The 19246-nt window shown below is 38.8% G+C and overlaps 1 protein-coding gene across 1 annotated transcript; it reads left to right on the forward strand.

Moving 5' to 3' along the window:
- The first annotated feature begins 1783 nt into the window (after window positions 1–1783).
- TSPAN8 (tetraspanin 8) lies at window positions 1784–18944 on the forward strand. Its single transcript, XM_056482202.1, has 8 exons — window positions 1784–2087; window positions 7412–7471; window positions 10001–10123; window positions 10701–10775; window positions 10862–10969; window positions 12645–12785; window positions 16062–16145; window positions 18649–18944. Exons 1-8 carry the CDS (start codon window positions 2028–2030, stop codon window positions 18700–18702), a joined length of 705 nt encoding a protein of 234 aa, XP_056338177.1. The 5' UTR covers window positions 1784–2027; the 3' UTR covers window positions 18703–18944.
- The last annotated feature ends 302 nt before the right edge of the window (window positions 18945–19246 follow it).

The raw sequence follows: 19246 nt of genomic DNA on the forward strand, positions 1-19246 counted from the left end.
TTGTGGTTATATCCAATAGGCTTATTAAAAAAAAAACCAAACCTCAAAAAACCCCCAAAATTCCCAAAAACCCCAGCTTGTGACAAGAAACCTCCCCAAAATCCACCAGAACTGAGAAAACAGCAGAAGATCTGGGTGTTTGCAGGTGAAAGATCCTTGCACACTGTCCTTTCTTGAAGAGCCAGAGAGAATGCTCATGCTTGCCTCCTGTATTATTATTTCCTCAGCACATTTTCCCTCAGACATCTCTGACTGAATTCCTGGGCTAAGCATCTCATAGACAACAGTGCTGCAGATCAAGCCTTCCTTGATCATTATCTACTCTGTGTGGAGATGTACAGCAGTGTAATTTTTGGTACATAATGCCATTTCCCAACTCTACTTGTAATTAACTTACTTTACTGCAATTGTATCATCTGATTGCAGACTCCTCTTTTCAAATCCTCTATCATCTGTAATTCCCTTACTGCCCTTCATTGTCCTTTTCATACATTTTTATATGATGGTTTAAACTTTTCTCATGATTCATCTGTGGCTATGGCATCTCTCCATAAAGACACCCACATTTCTCATTTTACTTCTTTGTGGAGTGTGTTAGATCGAAACCATACCACACAATTGTTTCTCCCAATCCTTACAAAATCTGTATTTCTTGAGTGCAATTATTTTAGGAACATTCTCAGATTTTGGGTGAATATTTGGAAAAAGGTACTCTGACAGTTGATATCCTAGAGTTACAACAAAGAGTATTACTGCAGAAAGGAGCACAGGAAGTCAGAGGCAGGTATCGATCCACTCCTGAAAATGGGAAAGCTAGTTAGGAGAGTAGCTGGAGGGAATTATTTTAAATATAGAGTACTGGTGGGTTTTTTGTGGATCATACAAAAGCCAAATTCTAAGTTACATCTTTTTGTCACCATCTATAGCTGTATTTTTTTTCAAATACAGAGAGGAGAATTGAGGAACAGGAATTGACATTGAAGATTGAAAACTGGATTTGGGCCAAGTGGACTTCATAAACCAGTTCAGACCAGTGTGCCCTTAAACTCTCACACTGTGTTCACCCCCAAAATTAAAGCCTATTTTTTTTTAATTGCAACCTCTAAGAAACCTGTGTCTGACCCTCATTCCTACAATCACTGCTGTACAGGGCTTCTTCAGAAAATAGGCTCTAGCCTATTTTATCATCAGAAAAATAGCTCTATTTTTGACTCAGGACTCCTAGTTGGAGGGACACAGAAGAAAACAAACATGATAAAGCCCAAACCCAGTGAAATAGACTTATTGCCATACTTTCTGGAATGTGTCAGGCTCCTATTGCCGAGATGTATCCTGCACCTAATGCCAGAAGTAGGGTTGCTGTGGGGTTCAAAACACTTCTGGAAACCTGCACAGTAGGACTTTTGTGCATCACAATGCTCAGATTTGTGAGGTCCTGAGGTGGTGAGGAAAAGGATCTGAAGTAGATACTCAGAGGGAGAAAATGTTGGTAGATTTCTTATGCCTTCTCTCCTGGGACAAAGCAGGCTCATCCCTTTATGCTGGGTGATATCTAAAGTGGAAGTGTGAACACAACAGAATGAATGCTGGCAGTGAACTCTAGGCAGTGAAAGAGTAAACCCTGCAACGTAAAGCATTATAAATAAAATCATTTCAACTTCCTCTTTAAAGCAGGTCTGTTTCCTCCCTCGAAACTATAACAACTTGTACTTCATTATTTACTTTGGAGGTGTAGGACAAGTCACAGGATTATTACAGAGAAGTACAAATCACAGGACACAGTAAGAGCCTGGAGACTTGGTGATAACAACTGGTAGTGCTTCTCCAATGCTTGGTTAATATTTACCTGTGGTAAAGCAACTATTTAAGCATTGTGGATGACTTGGTCATAACTTTTGCTTACAGGAGCAGAGCACAGTGACGTGCTTTGAGAGGTTTTTTGAAGACACAAGAACAACTTTTATATCAAGTCAAACTCTTAGGAAAGCTTCTATTGCAGCACTCGTTTTTGTCTCAGCTTGTTGAAAATGGCGGGCGTAAGCAAATGCATGAAGTACTCCATGTTCATCTTCAACTTTTTCTTTTGGGTAAGTTAGTGTTTAAACTGTTATTAGTGATGTATGAAATGTGTTCCCCATTATCTGAATGCTGCAGTTAGAGGAATTGTAAAGAAAATAGAGCATAAGTGGAACCAGAGTATGATTCTAAATCAGGGACGGGAGAATATATTTAACTTTTAACCTTCCCTTTGTCTTTTTCCATCTAAACACCTTTCTCTCTGCATTTGAGAGTAGACAAGCCACAAATCTATCTCCCTGTTTATCTTGTGCCCCTCATGTCAAGCAACATCACTCATCTCAGTCAGAAGATAGTAGACTCTCCAATAGCAATAGAGGGTTCTCTTCCTTTTGTTGCTGCTGTTTGCATGCAAGGTCCGGAAAATATAGTTGCAACAGAAAAGATGGAAAATTTACTTGAATTTTTAGTCTTCTAATTGATAAATGGTTTTCATATCCTTCTTTTTGCTTTACATTCAGTGCATAATTAGTTTCTGATGGCAGACAGCAAATGTTTGTAAGAATGTACAGTATGTGCTGGCAGTACTGCCACAGCTGTACCAAGGCCGATGCAACACAGCACAGCAGGCAGGTTTATGGGTGTTATTTGAACCTTATTTGTCTATTTATCACATCTCAGCTGGGTTGCAAGAATTTCAGAACCTGAAAGCTCTTGAAAGGTTTGAGTTAAAGAACATTTCTCTCATGGTTCAACCTCACTGTCAGATTTCCTGATAGAGCTCTGTCAGGTTCACCAGGGGTTCACTGAAACCAGAAGCAGAACTGCTTAGCCACATTATGGGCTTTGCCTCAAGGGATTTTTTTCGAGTGAAAAGGTGATACCATTCAAAAGGGACCACAAACAGTAGCCTTGGAAAATTTGTGGCTAGCCCAAATTCTTTGATTGCTTATGGACCTCACAAAGAAATTCCAGACAGACCAGCAATGGTTTGGACTGTCTTCCTCAGTTTCTTCCTCCAGTTCTATCCAGGCAGATTGAAGATTTTTGATATTTATTTTGAAGTTTTTATGCAATGGTACTTACAAGAATCTGTAAGTTTCTGAATTTGATTTCTTGTCCCTCAGGAAGTTTTTCCTGTTTTCATGGTTTGATTTCAACCAGCAACCAGGTACCATGCAAACACTCACTCCCCCAACAGCAGGACTGGGGAGAGAATTGAAGGCATAAAAGAATTGAAGGCCATAAAAGCTGGAAAATTCATGAGTTGACATATAGACAGTTTAATAGGGAAAGGAAAAGCCATTCATGCAAGCAAAACAAAAGAAGGAATTAATTCCCTGCTTCACATGGGCAGGCAGGTGTTCAGCCAGCTCCAGGAGGGCAGGGCTTAATTATGTGAAACGTTTACTTGTGAACACAAATGAAATCACTCCAAATATTCCCCGCCTTCCTCCTTCTTTCTCCCAGCTTTATCTACTGAGCATGATGTCAAACAGTCTGGAACATCCCTTTGGTCAGTTGGGGTCACCTGTCCTGGCTCGTTCCAGCCTCCCATGCACCCTCAGTCTCCTCACCAGAGTAGTAGTATGAAAGGAGAAAGAAAACTTGATGTAAGCCCTACTCAGCAATAGCAAAAGCTTCTCTATATTATCAACCATCTGCTCAGCACAAATCCAAAACACAGCCCTATATCAGCCACTGTGAAGAAAATTACCCCAGCCAAAGCCAGCATACATGTTCACATTCATCTGTGTTTACTGTAAGTGAAAACATGGGCAAATGTCTCAGTCTAGCATTAGAAAAGCTCCAAACTACTTCTAGAATGAACAGTGTTCCATGCCTCCAGTGACAGTATGGATTTCCTAGGGAAAAAAAAAGGGGTGGGATCCTGGAAGCATCTTGAAACAAGAGTATGTGAAACAAACTTCCTATCTTTATAGAAAATTTTGAAAACCCATACTGTATTCTGAGGAGGAAAATGCTGAGAGTGTTTGCTGTGCACATGACTGACTGGATGGAACAGAGGACAGGAATGCAACAGTAGTTAACTCTTTTAGGGAAGGTGTTTAGTTTAGCACAATCGAGATTGGGAAGAACAGATACATGGTCTGACAGAAATATAATGAAACTCAATGTTCATGTTTTGGTTCACATTCCTGTCTTTAATACTTGGAAATCATTAAACTGCAACAATAAGGTAGAGGGAACAGAGATGGCTTTACAGTCACTCATCCCACAGCTACTCTCTCTAGTGCTCAAGGCACTAGACAAGCGGAAAATTACTGGCACTGGGAAATGAAGGTGACTTTAACCTAAATAGATAAGAATGGAAGTTGTATATTTACCTGGTGTCCTTCCATTTTACACCCTTTGCTATCTATCAGGGAGTGTACTCTCTTAGAAGACTCAGGAATGGGCTTCCTAGCCTTCTGATAATTTTTATAAGCAGTTCACATGGCATCACACTGAGTGTGTAAGCCCTGGCATAGTCTAAGATTGCTCTGCAAATTGACTGTGGCCTCACTACATGATTTGTGTCCCCTGGGAATCTATGTGCCCATGAGACCCATGCTGGGCTCCAGCACACATAGAGTTTTTCATCTTCCCAGTTTGGTGAAAAATAGCAGACAATGGGCTTTTGAAGATCTGTGCTTTGGAACTGGGTGCCTATATGGAGTTTCTAACAGTCCTTAAATGAATCCTTGTCAGTTTTGTGCATTAAGTACAACACATGTCAGATTTTTCTTCTTTCCCTTCTTTGGAGTTTGCAGGATATCCAGTCTCACCTGCTGTCCTCATTGTATCAACTACTGCTACTTCACACCATGCAAAATTGTAGAATTACCTTTTTTTTTTCACTGAATACTGATTTGTGATGCTAGTTCAAAGCAACGTGGTTAGTGACAGAGCATCTTTGATCAGTTGTTAATACCAGACTTGCAGTCCCATCTACAAAGTGGCCCCTTCCCTGAACCTTAATGTGGACATCTCAGTCCCTGAAGTAGCAACACAAGCTTAACAGGTTTGCTGAGCCAGAGACCACATTCTCTGTCGGACCTGCCTAAAGCTGTAATTTCAGGTGTCTCAAGGAAGTGTTCCAGTCAAATATTTTCTTTAACAGAAGCAACCTTGTAAAAGTCCCTCCTGATATCCTTGAATGGAATGTTTGAAAAGGGTGTGCCAGTGGAGGAAATTCCCCACAAATTTGGTATTTGGGTGTATGAGAATTGCAGAGTCTTAATATATGGTTGGTTCAGGACTATGGCAGGCTCATCTGAAGTGATATTGATTTAACCAACTAGGCTGTATTTCCTCCTCACACCAAAACTGAAAGCTCGAGAAGGATCAACCAAATTTGAGGAACAGCAGTACTATTGCTGTTCAATTTATGAGACTGAGATAAGATCACTTATTCTTTATCAAGGATTATGGCAAAAGTATGATAGTCATCTAATTTTGGGAATATGGGTGAAGACATTTTCAAAGAAGCTCATTTTATTCAATCACAAAACACTAGAGGTTCATTAAAAATGAAATTTCCTGGAATGAAAATTTATTTACTTGAAACTTTATTTTAAGAAAACTTAAAAATTAAGATGGAGTATTGCAGCAAACTTGACATGTTCAACATGGACTCTTTGGGAACAGACCATTTTTATTTGCTATTTCAAAACTTTTCTTTATGTGTTTTGTATACTTTTTATATTATGAATATAAATAGAAATAAACCATTAAGATTTTAAAGAAATGGAACATTTTTTATGAACCTGAAAGAACTCTATTTTAAAAATTGAAATATGTGTACATCTTACTAAAATTTTGATTTATAAATTATGTTTCTATTTTTATGTTGAGGAAATACTGTAGCATTCCTATTTGATTGATGAGTTCCTGTACATTTAGCTAAATTTGCTTCTACTACTCTGCTGTATTTTAATGAGAGGTATGTAACAAAAAAGACAGTGTGACAAACTGTCTTTGAATTTTTTGCAATAGATGCTTCAGTGGGAATTTTCACATTAGCAAGCCCATGTTATCTAGTGAATAGCCACAGCACTCACCCAGTGCTGCTGAACAAGACTGAAATGTAAAGTCATATGATACCATCAGTTTCTGGACAGATTCAGAAGGATTCAAAAGGTTTCAGTGGAGAGTTCTAGTTAAATTGGATAACATGTTAGAGTTGTCATTGGTTGTACAACTTTCTTTTTCATGTTTAAAATATGCTTATAGGAGCTTTACTTAGAGCAGGAAAATGTGTGGTACCCATGTCTGAGTGCTGGCACTATTCCATATTCAATAATCTGCTAAGGTCATTAATGTCTTTTATGCCTAATATTATATGAGAACTTCTGTGAGGAAAGTTTTTAAAAGAAAAAAAATATCTAAACCATATAAAAATAACTATTTTAATTTCAATAGTCCCAGTCATCAAGGGAAATTCATAACAACATTTCAGGGCCATTTATGACTTGAGTATTAATGGCTGATGAGGATAATTCTAAATCTGACTAGTCCCAGGTCTTCAGTGGTGTCTCTTTCCTCCCAGTGGTCTCAGTAGGCACAATCCTTACACCTGAGTGTAACCTCTTGGTTACCTATGTCCAACTCTTAATAAAGAGATAATCTGCATAAGAATCATCAGCAACAAGTTAGGGATAGAGTGACTGGCAGACAGGGGAATGGTACCTCAATGATTGATGAAATAAGAGCACAACTAGAGATGAGGGAATGTATCTGGACCTGTGATTCATCTTCCCTGACTTCAACATCTTAAGGAAAGTCATGCTGGTCAAATATTCACATGTACTTGGCTGTTTTCTGTAAAAATATAATGGGAACATTTACTCTAGGCATTTTGTGATCTCCATTCCAAGGACTGGAGATGGCCAGATATTGCTGCATTTAAAATATCAAAAGGAATTTATTTAGAACTTTACCTAGTAGCTTTACCATAGAGAATGTCTCCAGATATGTGAAATAAGTCTAGAAACAACAGATATGCAAACATCCCTTATCAAATCTCATGTTTCCATTATACAAGAAACAACATTCTTTACAGCACCGTTTTACACATACAATAGCAATTTATATTCCTCTCTCATCTGACAGAATTTCTGTGTGCTTCCCAAACACATGTATAAATCATCATGTAAATGCATAGTCCTCTGGGGTGGAAACATCAGGGACTTGGTGCATACCTGAAGATTTGACTACACTTACGAATTTTCCTGGAAATGAATCAATATTCTCTGCTCCAGCAATTCATGTTTCTTTTGCTTTGCCAAACAAATGATTTCAGAAGTTTGGACAGCTTATAGTGCAATTTGGAAACTGAATGTTTGTAAAAAAGTTGCTGACCTTTCTAACTTGTCTTTATTTTCTCCCACAGGTGTGTGGTTGCATTATTTTGGGATTCTCTATATGGATACGTGTTACCGGTAGTCAGCAGGTAAATGCACACAGTTATATCAGCGGCATGTAAAACATGGGAACGACTGCATACACTTGAATTTCCCATCTTCATTTCCATGAATTTTCTATGTTTTTGTTGAGGTGGTTTGTGTGGGTGAAGAGGAATGCATTTTATGATGTTAAGATTAAACATCATGGTGCAGGTAGTCAGATAAAGTGATTGATGCAAGCAGAGATATGTGACTATGAGAGGTAGCTGCTAGTGTTATTAGTGTAGTTTCATGCAGATGCACACTGATTGCTGTTTGAAAATGTGTCTCTCACCTTTAATGAAGTGATTATGCTTTTGTTAATGATTTTGGTGGAAGAGAGAATAATGTGGAGCCATGCAGCTCATAGACTTTTCAATGTTTTTCCCTATTAGAATAGTATAGTCACATCTATTCCCAGGGTTACTCCATATGTTTGTAGGGAATATTTTTATCTTTCTCACTATCTTCAATAACACAATTCTCATTTCCCCAGTAAATGCAACTTTGAAAGGGAGAAAGGATTTTTCCCTTCATTTTCAATGGCTCCTTAAAAACATCTTATCCTTTTCCCCTCATATTTGTATGTGAAGAGTTTTAAATGCCCAAGAATCTAGGATTACAATGCCCTGAAAGTCCTCCTGGATAGTAGCAAAAAGACCCTGAGTTGCCCTTCTGGATTTTTTGATGGGTTATTAAATTACTTAGGATATTATAACTTTTATTTTCTGCAAAGCTAGGGAAGATACAGTTCTGAGGAGTTCTTCATCTTGCAGACAGGCAGCAGAGGTTGGTCCTGTTGTTTCAAAGACCCCATGGTCCTGTAGGCCCTTTTGCCCAGTGTGTACCCACTGGCACTAAGATTTAGTCAGTACATTTCTTCAAATGAATTTGGCCACAGAAATGCAAATTAATTTGAAGGCTTAATTTGCATTCTTCTATTTTTGAAAAGACTTTATGGCCACAGGAGTGAAGAAACAGCCAGGTGTCACATGGAAGCATTTATTTTCAGCTTTCAGATTGAGCCTTCAGTGTCGATGCTGTAGCACAGTTAAGAACAATAATTTTTAAATCAGTATTTTCCCACCTGGAAATAAAAAGATGGTGGAGGTAGGAAGATAGCTTTGAATAATCCCTGCCATTTGGCTGGTGACACTGTTACCCTTAGCCAGCCCCAGACCTCTCGTGTTAGGCAGAGCATGGATGCAAGAGAGCTTGGTTCAAGATGACACTGTGTCCTTAGGTAAATTAGGTCATGGTGGAGAGCTCTGCCATTCCCTTCTCTGGAAGAGGAAGAATCCCAACTTTCAGTCCTCAATCATCATTTTACTAAAAGCCAAAATTGCCATATTGATACTTGACAATCTCTGGTATGATGGCTCAAACGATGCAATGGAACTTGGAAAGCCACAACCACTACCATATCTTATTTTTTGAGAGATATCCTATTCAGAAAAGAATATTTAAATGTGTGTCAATCTGCTTTCCTGAAGCAACATTTAGTACTCCCCAAAAATCTATGAATTAAGAGTCAGGATCAAAATTGAAATAATTTTCTCACATTTTTGCCTCCAGGCAGGCAAAGTTCCCATTCAAAACCAATGTATGTTTCGCCTCGGTAATAATTGAGCAGACCATAAGGATTTGGCTGTAGATGAATAGAGCTTTCTAAGAATAAATAACAGGAGATTCAGTCCAACTTGGAAAGGGAAAGAACAACACATTCTTCAAATTATACTTGTCTATATACCTTTGCAATTTCCATCAGAAGATAAATGTGACAACTTCCAGACATTTTTGCTAATCTTGGCACCGGTCATACTAGAAAATATTCTTTGAACATTTTTTTCTCTTTTGGCCGTTGGCCTAAGTCAGTCCTTTGGGAATGGAATTATTTGATATTTAATAATATTGAGGTATATGAATTGTTTAGTTGAATGTCCCACACATCAAAATAGAGTTCTCATCTCTGAGGGTAATATTAGAGATCAAGCCTGTGGGGAAAAAAAAAAGGAAAAGAAAGAAAGAAAGCTGCTTTGGAAAATGCATCTAACTATTTCTCTAATATATGCAGCATTGCTCTGAGAAGTGTTCTCTCAGGAACAGTCACAGAGTAAGTTCCTGGTCTTCTAATGAAAAACAGAGATTTTGTTTCTTTAACATTGGATTAATGTAGGAGAGGTTTTGAAGTAATCAAATCTTCTACTTCCAGTAAAAAGCAAAGATTCATTGACTGAAAACTAACTGAAAGACACTTTAAAGACAGAAGATCTTTATTTATTAATTTACTCTATAAAGCTGATTTTCATCTTGTGCAGAAACAAAGGTCATGAAAAAACATGTTTTACAAGGGTTTTGACCACAACATTTAAAAAGGGAGCATTAGAGCTTTGTTTATTTGTGGATCAGAATTTCTCCACAGTTGCTACTCAGTATATTTATCAGTTACAAAAGAATTATCTTGTTTTGGGAAACACAGATGTTTTTAGGAGGACCTTCTTATAGCTGAAAGGTTTTTTTTCCCTCTCTCCTTTCAGGGGATGGACAGCAGCATGTTTGCAGGAGTTAATCTACTAATAGCCGTGGGTGCCATCATTATGATCCTCGGGTTCCTGGGATGTTGCGGTGCTGCAAAGGAGAGTCGCTGCATGCTGATGTTGGTAGGAAGGAAAAACATTTGTTACCTTTAACAGGCCACAGCTACATATGATGGGTAGAGTCCTTGCAAGTAGTATCAAATGAGGATGGGAACCTTTTATTTTAACCAAAAGGGTGATTATGATCCTGTTCTGTTGTGGTAAAAACCATGGCTGGTCCCATCAGTGAGAAGGCAGGGTCCAGAGAGACTTGAGCATGTCACCAGCTTTTTCTCCAACCAGCCATCATCAAAGTTCCATCCTCCAGCTTTCACCCATTATCTATCCTATTTAATTTTATAAATTCCCAGTCGGTCCCGTTGCTGGTCTACCTAGAATGTCCTCCCTGTCCTCCTGCCTAACTCTCACCTACACACTGTTATCATGACACTATTCTGGTGTGTGCCTTGTTTGGATCACCCGCTGAGCACGGACAGTCTTGAGCACCACTTTTTCTCATTGTCAAAGAAGAAGTAATTGGAGCAGCTCTGACTGGCAAGTCATTCTACCTACATAGTTATTCAAGCACATGAAAGATAAATGTTAGCTTATAAGAAATTATATCACCTTGGTCAATCTACCTATTTTGTTTTTTTCCCAGTTTTTTGTTGCGTTGCTTCTGATCCTGATTCTTCAGATCATAGGAGGTGTTTTAGGAGCAGTGAACAAATCTAAGGTACATTATTATTCTATATTTTCATTGATGTCTTTATATAGTTTTGTTTCTTTACAGAAAAATTAATAATATATTTTAACTTTCAGGTGGAATCAGCCTTTGAACTTGCTCTAAGCAGCATGGTGGAGTCACTGCAAAGTACTACAGGAGAACATAAAGAGTATCAGGAGGAGTTCCAGAAGTTCGAGAGAAAGGTAATTAAACAGTAAAAAAAAGAAGTTGTTGCTATCTGTTTCATCTTTGATGTCTGTCTCTGCTTCATTTTATGACTACTCTACCCTGGATTTGAATTTCATTCTCTGGGGATGGGGAAGGGTCTGACTTAAAGTCAAGTTGAAACAAGCTGAAACACCACAGAAGGAACTTCTGTTCTCTTGAAAGGACATGGTCTTTCTGTGATAATTTTTTTGTGCAATAGTGCTGTCTATAAGAGCAATGAAGCATGGCACACCACATGCAAATAAGACTGACAGTTAGCTAAGCTCTTTCATGAGAGGACTCCATGGCCCTTTCTAACAGCTTTCTCTTCTGAAGGAGTATTGATCCCTCAACATGTCCCAAATAAGAACTCTCCAGTACTTTTATGGAAAGATTACCCCAGGGATTAGGAAAACATCAGGACTGTATCTAATTTGGAATATCCAATGCTATGATGTCATTAAATGCCATGCTTTACTGTGTGAGAAGAAGGAAGAAAATACGATGAGAAGTTGGTTTCTGTTGTCTTTGTACTTTTCCTGAAACCCCTATCCTGCAAGACCCCAGAGGGCAGTGCTTAGTGCAGGCTTGTTCCTGGGTGTCTCACAGAGAATACCCTGGAATCCCATTGATAACATCGACAGCATACACCCCTTCCCCTCCCATAAGCACATTGACAGAATGCCTGCTGTCCTGTGTTTTTCAGTCCCTAATGGGTGATGACTATGATGGATAGACTTAAAGTTAATTTTTATGTTTTAAAGACTGCTATATGAAAGAAAATGAAACAAGGAAGAATATTTTGGTGCCCTATGTTACTTCCATGTATCCTTCCCCATTCCCCCTCCAGCCTTGTCCTCTGCTTCTGAGACAGCTTATTTCTTCTGATATAATAAGTTCTCTGGAGGGATGAATAAAAAGAAAAATCCCATAATTACTGCATTAATTTTTAAATGTACCAGGACTGCTATATTATGTCCCACAGCCTTTGCTTTTATACAAATATATGTGAACATTTCCAGCTGCTTTTTAATAGAGGGAGGACCTCAAACCCAAGTTTGCACCCCTGAGCTTTAGTGGCTTGAATATAGTGGAAACTGCACCTGGTTTAGGTTTCACAAACCTCAAATGGAGCCCTGGTCTCCTCAGTCCATTTCTAATTTAAAGAGATAACCATCATTCAAAGTGGTTATTTTTCCAGATTTCAGAGTTTTATGTGCCTGAATTTACATTTCCAGTCTGGCTTTTCAAGATGTGAAATGTGGATGTTACTGGAGCTGGCAACTTACCTTCTGCAAGTATAACCTACAGAAAGAAGGTTTGATTCTCATAAAATACCATACCTAGTAGTCCAGTTCCATTCTAGCACTGATAATTATTAGCTTTATAATATGCTAATATTTTTTGAGCATTTTATACTGAAAATCTGGTCCTTTTTCCCTTATCTCTTATTTTTTTTAAAAAAAAACAAAACTTTTGCACTTGCATTCTTACAAGTGGTATAAAAATGCAAAGGGTATTTGAGACATACCAATTTTGGACACCTTCCACATTGAAAAAGATGAAATAAAATTTGTTTTTTGTTGTTCCTCTCAGCTCCCTCGCCTACTCTCTTTAAACTGAAAATCACATCTTTTTAAACTCTTCTCCCCATTTACTCCTTTCTTGCAGTACAAATGTTGTGGATTGACAAATGGACCTCAAGACTGGGGAGAAAATTTTAAACCTTCTTCTAACATCTGCCAGTGTGAACCAGAGGAGCAATTATCCGACCTCTGCAAAAAATATCAAAGCAAATACATCTATAAAAAGGTGAGAAAAATGTTCATTATTCATTCCAAAGAGCTGAGCTTTAACCCATGGTTATCTTTGGTGACTTGCATAGACAGCAGTTCGTATTGTTCTGAAAAGGCAAAGTTTTGCTTTCTCTTTCTTAGCCAGAATTACCCCTGTGCCATCTGTTAAGAAATGACTGTTCGTGCCTCTGCTCCTTCCTCTTTCTGAGATGTCTCCAGTTTAGGCAATCAGTTTTTAGCAATCTGCGTGGTTACTGTTGATGAAAATTATCATGACTTTGGGGTCAGGGTATGACTCTGGGTCAGAGCTGCACACTAGCTACACTTTGGCTCTCATTCCTCTCTCAGAAAGTTTTGCTCCCACCCAGGCTTATTGTGGTAGTAGACATGTTGACATAGAGACTTTCAAAATGCTAAGGTATATTGAAAATCAAGCACATTAAATGCAATTCCTTTGGGGTTTTATAATCCTTTAATAAAAAAACCCATACTCATTTTGCAGGATCTGCTGGAGAGAAACTTTACATATTGTGGGATTCATGGCAGAATATTCCAAGACTGATTTCTTACAATTACAGCCTTTTGAAAATATTAATTAATGTAATAATAATAAGGCAAAATATCTGGTGACAGGCCAAAAGAAAGCACACTCAGAATAGTAACATCTAGTAGACAGTAGAAATCTCAAATAATAAATTTCATGGTTTGCCTGTCTCCTTATGAGGAAATCTGGACTCTACAGATATGAAAAGAAATATTAAAAAATAAATGCACAAAATAATTGAATAGCACAAAGTAATTGAAGTTTTAGAATGTTGTTGATGCAAAGTTTGCCAGTATGCACCAAGCAGATTCTAGCAAATGTCCATTCTGGCTGTATAATTCCCTAATTGCACAGCTCCTTAATTAGGCCCTGCCTGAGCAATAATCTCCTCCCCGTGTAGTCCCACAGAAGCAAATACTGTTTTAAAGCAAAGAAACAATCTAGTTAAGTAGAGGATACCAGAACCTAATCTGGAAATGAGATGTATACAAAGAGGCTGTTTTGGCCACACTTTAATGTCTCTTTGGCCTCAGGCAAGCCCTCAAAGGACACATGAGAAGCCATCTGTGAAATTACTGCAGGTGCAAGATATCGCTCATATGAACACAGATTTCATGGTGGTGTGAGATGCTAGTGGAGACATCCAACTCTTCTGATATGGAAAAAAAGATTTGAAATTCAGTGCAATTATGAGTCAGCTTAAATGAGAGATTTTTAGAAGAACTAGAAGGAGAAGACCCATGTGTTTATTGTGAGAGAAGAAATATGGTAAAAAATACAACTATATTTGGGGGAAAGATAGTTGTAGTGTTGTAAGAGTAATGTAATTTTGATGTATTTAGCTGTACTTGGCTTTCCCTCCTGTTTGCAGAAGGAGGATTGTCAGTGCCTGGAGATGATGTAGTCACTGTAAAAACAGACATATGCAAATATTTGAAAGGAAAGTAGATCTGCACGGAGCTTCAGTTGTAGCATCATAGAATAGGCTGTGTTGGAAGGGACCATCAGGATCATTAACTCCAACCCCTGCACAGCAAAGGACAGCCCCAAGAATCACTCCATGTGCATAAAAGCATTGTCCAAATGCTTCTTGAACTCCATCAGACTTGGTGCTGTGACCACTGCCCTGGAGAGCCTGTTCCAGTGCCCAGCCACCCTGTGGGTCAAGAATCTTTTCTTGATATTCAAGCTAAATCTCCCCTGACTCAGCTTCATGACATTTCCTTGAGTCCTGTCACTGTTCATGAGAGTGAAGAAATCAGTACCTGCCCCTCTGTTTGCCCTCATGAGGATGCTGAAGACCCAAATGAGGTCTCTTCTCAGTCTCCTCCAGGTTGAATAGAGCAAGTGTCCTCAGCCACTCCTCATATGGCTTCCCCTCAAGGTCCTTCACTGTCCTCATGGCCCTCCTTTGGACAATCTTTTGTAGCTTTGTACCTTTCATATATTATGGAGCCCAAACCTGCCCCAGCACTGGAGGTGAGGCTGCCCCAGCTCAGAGCAGAGGGGACAATCCCCTCCCTTGCCTGGCTGTGCTGCTGTCCCTGATGCCCCCAGGACAGGGCTGTCCCTCCTGGCTCCAGGGCACTGCTGGCTCTGTTCAACTTACCATGGACCAGGACCCCCAGGTCCCTTTCCAGGCACTGCTCTCCAACCTCTTGCTCCTCAGTTGAACCCAAACATAACCAGGGTTGCAAAATGTGACTCTTGACCTTGTTAAACTTCGTTTGATTGGTGATTGCCAATCTCTCTGTTTAGTCGAGCTCTCTCTCTAGAACCTCTCTTCCCTCAAGGAAATTAACAGCTCCTCCTAGTTTAGTGTTGTTGGCAAACTTCCTTAGTATTCCTTTGAGCCCTGCACATGCAGGTTGTTAAGGAACATGTTGAAGACAACTGGACTGAGGATGGAGCCCTGCAGAATCCCACTAACCAGACTCCAGAGTGATGTTACCTCACTTACTAAACTCTTTTTCCCTGACCCATGAGCCAGTTGCTCACCCATGGCATAACATGGTTATTTAGCTGTAGGCTGGACGTTTTGTCCAGAAGGATAATGTGAGAGCTAGAATCAAAATCTTTGCTGAAGTCCAAAGAGATCGCATCTACTGGCTATCCAAGATCAGTTAGGTGGGTTACCGTCTCATAGAAGGAAATTGAGTTCAACGAGCAGGACTTTCCCTTCATGAAGCCATGCTGATTACTCCCTTCCAGCCCCAACCTAAGACACCAAACATTGAAAAAAATCAAATTTGAAGCTAGGTTTTATAACCAAATATTTTTAGTTAATCCCAAGTCTAATAATAAACCTTGAAGTTTCATATCCAAAGATTAGATTGGTGGGAAACTGAAGTTCCCTCTCAGTTCTGGTCATGGCTTCATTGGCTTTTTCCTGGTAGTGAATGATCATCAAGTGAAAGTAAGTACAAACACTTCTTTCCTTGTTAACTGAAAATAATGCAAACATTAGGCATTACAGCTGTATGTCTTTCTTTGACATACTTTTTATTCTCAGCTATTAAATCTTTATACCTGGAAAGGCAAAGACTTTCACAGAGCATAAGGTACACATAGCTGTGTTTTTTGTGTTCATTAGCAACAAGCCAGAGTAAATTCAAACAGCCTTTCTTTGCACAGTTAAAGAGAAGGAGAGAGAGAACATTTGAGAGAGTCATTTTAGAACATGCATTCCTATATAACTGTAGGATAATATTGCTTACCTACAATTAATAATTTTATTTTATTTTTCAGCCTTGTGGAGAAGTGATTATGCAACAAATTAAAGACAATCTGGTCATAATTATGGGGATCGCCTTTGGACTCGCTGTTATTGAGGTACCAGTGTACACTGTTAAAATACTTAGTAGCTGACAAGCAATATGTTCTACTTGGAAATACATTGGGAATGGGATTAAAACACATGGCTTGCTCAATTAATTGACAAGGGAAAACCACCTCTCACCTTAGCTATAACCTTACTGTTATTTCATATAAACATATTTCATTAAACTATATGGCTGCTGAGCTGTAAGCTTCAGGTGAGATCAGACCACCCTGCTGCCTGTATAAGTGTATCACATGGGACATTTTCTTCAAAAAAATTGCCAGTTCTGAAACCAGGCTGTGCCTTGACACTGAGCCCTGTATATAGAGGTGTTTAAATAAGCCAGATTTTTTCCTCCTCTTTCTCATCTTTTCTTGAAGAAAAAGCCATCTCCAAAGAAAACTTATCACCTAAATTACCTATTTTTATTATTAAGAAGTTTTGGTACAATATTATAATTCTGAGGTATTATAAGCATCAAGATGATTCATGAATGTGTCTGAGAGCACACATCTGATGCTCCATATATTCCTGTGTGTAAAATACTACAGCGTATGTGAACTGCTTATTTTAATTTCCTCACCATACACTGAAGAATAACATGCAAGATTTTCTCTGAAGAGAGGAGGAATCCAGTCAGCTACTTGATTTTGATTTGAATAGGAGAAAATGATAAAGAAACAGGGGATTTCATTATGCTTTTTTCAGTAATTTTTTTCTTTTCACTCTTCCTCTTTGGTTTTTCTCTGCCCTTGCTCTCCACCAGTGAATGTTTGAGGGAAAAACAGAAATTCAAAAGATTGTGGTGGAAAGTTCAGTCTGTCATTCAAAGCAAAAACTTCTTAACATCATTTGCAGAGGATTGCTCCTCGTGGTAGAAGAGTGGGCAAAAGATCCAACTCAAAACTGAGTTTCCAGGAAAATGGTAGTAAGTGGTGAAGAATTATGTAGCTGCAGCAGTGAAAGAGGACAGGTCACCAACTTCTTACTCAGCACAGGCTCTCTGATATTTAAGGAGCTGTATGAGGGTGTATCAGGTCTCTCACCCATATATTTACTTTGAGGGAAAAATAGGTGAAATACACTGATATTAAATGGCCTTAAAATAGAAGTGTAAAATTGCATCTATACCCCTAAGGCAAGTCACTTTGCTCTAGTTACTGCAGTTATGTGAGTTGTAGCCCTTAGTTCATTGGCCATCCTTCTTTCCTGTTCTCCAGCTGGCATTTTTGGTGCTGGCTGCCTCTGCCAGTCATAAAAGGATTAGAAAACAACATAAGGAAAAAATATGAAACTCAGCACAAATTTTCAGGTGGCAATTTACATTTGATAAACATTTAGCCTTTCCATATTAACTCAAGCAATTACAAATCAAAGGCCACCTGCTTAACCACCTCTGTGCTCTAGGAAATCCCAGATAAAAAAGAAGTGCTCTTCCCTCCTCTGCCTGCTTTATTATGCCACTTGTGAGCTGTTACTGCTTTCAGCTCACCCTGCTAGTGAAAATTATACAGATAAGAATGGCTCCGTTTCATTTAGGTGCAAGTGCAAATGTGGGCATGGTATGTCAGGGAAACCCTGGCAGTTTATTCCAGGTGTGAGTCCAACCCTTTGCCTTAGCTGTACCTCTGCAGTACATATGCTCTTCCATGTCTCTTCCTTAAGTAAATAAAGTCTGTCAGTGTTCATGGCTTCAAAGGTGTCTGTTGGGTGCTTTCCACTTTTGTGGAATACCTTCACAGACTGGTTAACTTTAAATCCAGAAGGAAGTTTCTGATCTGATCTCACCATCTGTCTGCCATGGGTCATGGAATTGTACCCAGTAATTCCCAATACAGAAGGTGGCTCTACTGGATTTTCTATTTCAAGTAACAACTTCTTTCATTAACTCATTATTGTTTCTATCCAAAGTCCATTACTGATAAATACAAAATATTTGTTGCACGATCATTTGCAACTCCAAACAATGAAGTAGGTTTATAGATCTATACCTGTATACAGTACACACATGTATGTGTATACCTGTATATATACACTTCACACATATGGTTACACAAAAGAGAGTGACAGTGGAAGAGAGATTTCAAAGGGAGACAACCCTTAGAGTACACAGTGAACATTCCTCTAACTTTATCAGAAAATAAAATGCTCCATTTTTGTCCAAATTTCTTGAACTTCTCCATAATTGCTGCTCCATTACAGCTAACAACTACATTTTAAATACAGAGGTACAGAATTCCTCATGCACAGAGGCAATCCAACTTTTAAACAAATGAAACTTCTCCATGGTGTTGGCAGTCTTACCTGTGATATATACTTCTTTAATTCTTTTTAATTCTTCTATTTAGATTTAATTCTTCTACTCTGTAAGAGCCACATTGGAAAAAATCTTCTCCATAGCAGATTTAGCCTACATGTAAATCCAAGACAAACAAAATACTCCCATTGTGTATCACTTATATCCTAGGATTTCCAGAACTGCCAAGTAATACCAGCAATATCTTTGTTTTCCAGATTCTTGGTTTGGTGTTTTCTATGAGCCTCTACTGCCAGATTGGGAGAAAATGAAGCTGTGAAAATGTCAGAATGATGTCACCACCCAAATCAAGACCTTTCTAGAAAGAAGGCTAGAGATTTGGCTGAGCACATCCAGATAAATATATGCATGTCCCAGGCAGCTGCTCTGATGAAAACGGCAGCCCTTGTGCCCGTGGATGCCTGACAACTTGCAAAATGACCTCTTTATATTTCATAAGACTTAATGATGTGAATATGATTTTTTATTTGCAATAAACATCTTTGTTTATGTTTCTGAGGTGTTTATTTTGTCCAAAGACAGCAATTATGTCATGTTGAGAGTCTGAGTTCACCATGTGGTGTGCCCTCACGAATGTTAAACCACCCACAGCAGAGTCAACACAAACAGCTGCAAACCATCATGCAGTGGCTGACTGCTCCAGGGAACTCGGGCCCACAGGCACCTCTACTTGTGGAGCAGGCTGTTTTCATTCACAGACTTGTGGGTCAGGGTTTTGTTACCTGTGAAAAGGGCAACTAGCTTGCAACCAAATTGGAAAGCCACATTTCCTTTCAGGGATGTTTAAATCAGTAT

This window comes from Oenanthe melanoleuca, chromosome 1A (assembly GCF_029582105.1).
Source record: "Oenanthe melanoleuca isolate GR-GAL-2019-014 chromosome 1A, OMel1.0, whole genome shotgun sequence".
Lineage (NCBI taxonomy): Eukaryota > Metazoa > Chordata > Aves > Passeriformes > Muscicapidae > Oenanthe > Oenanthe melanoleuca.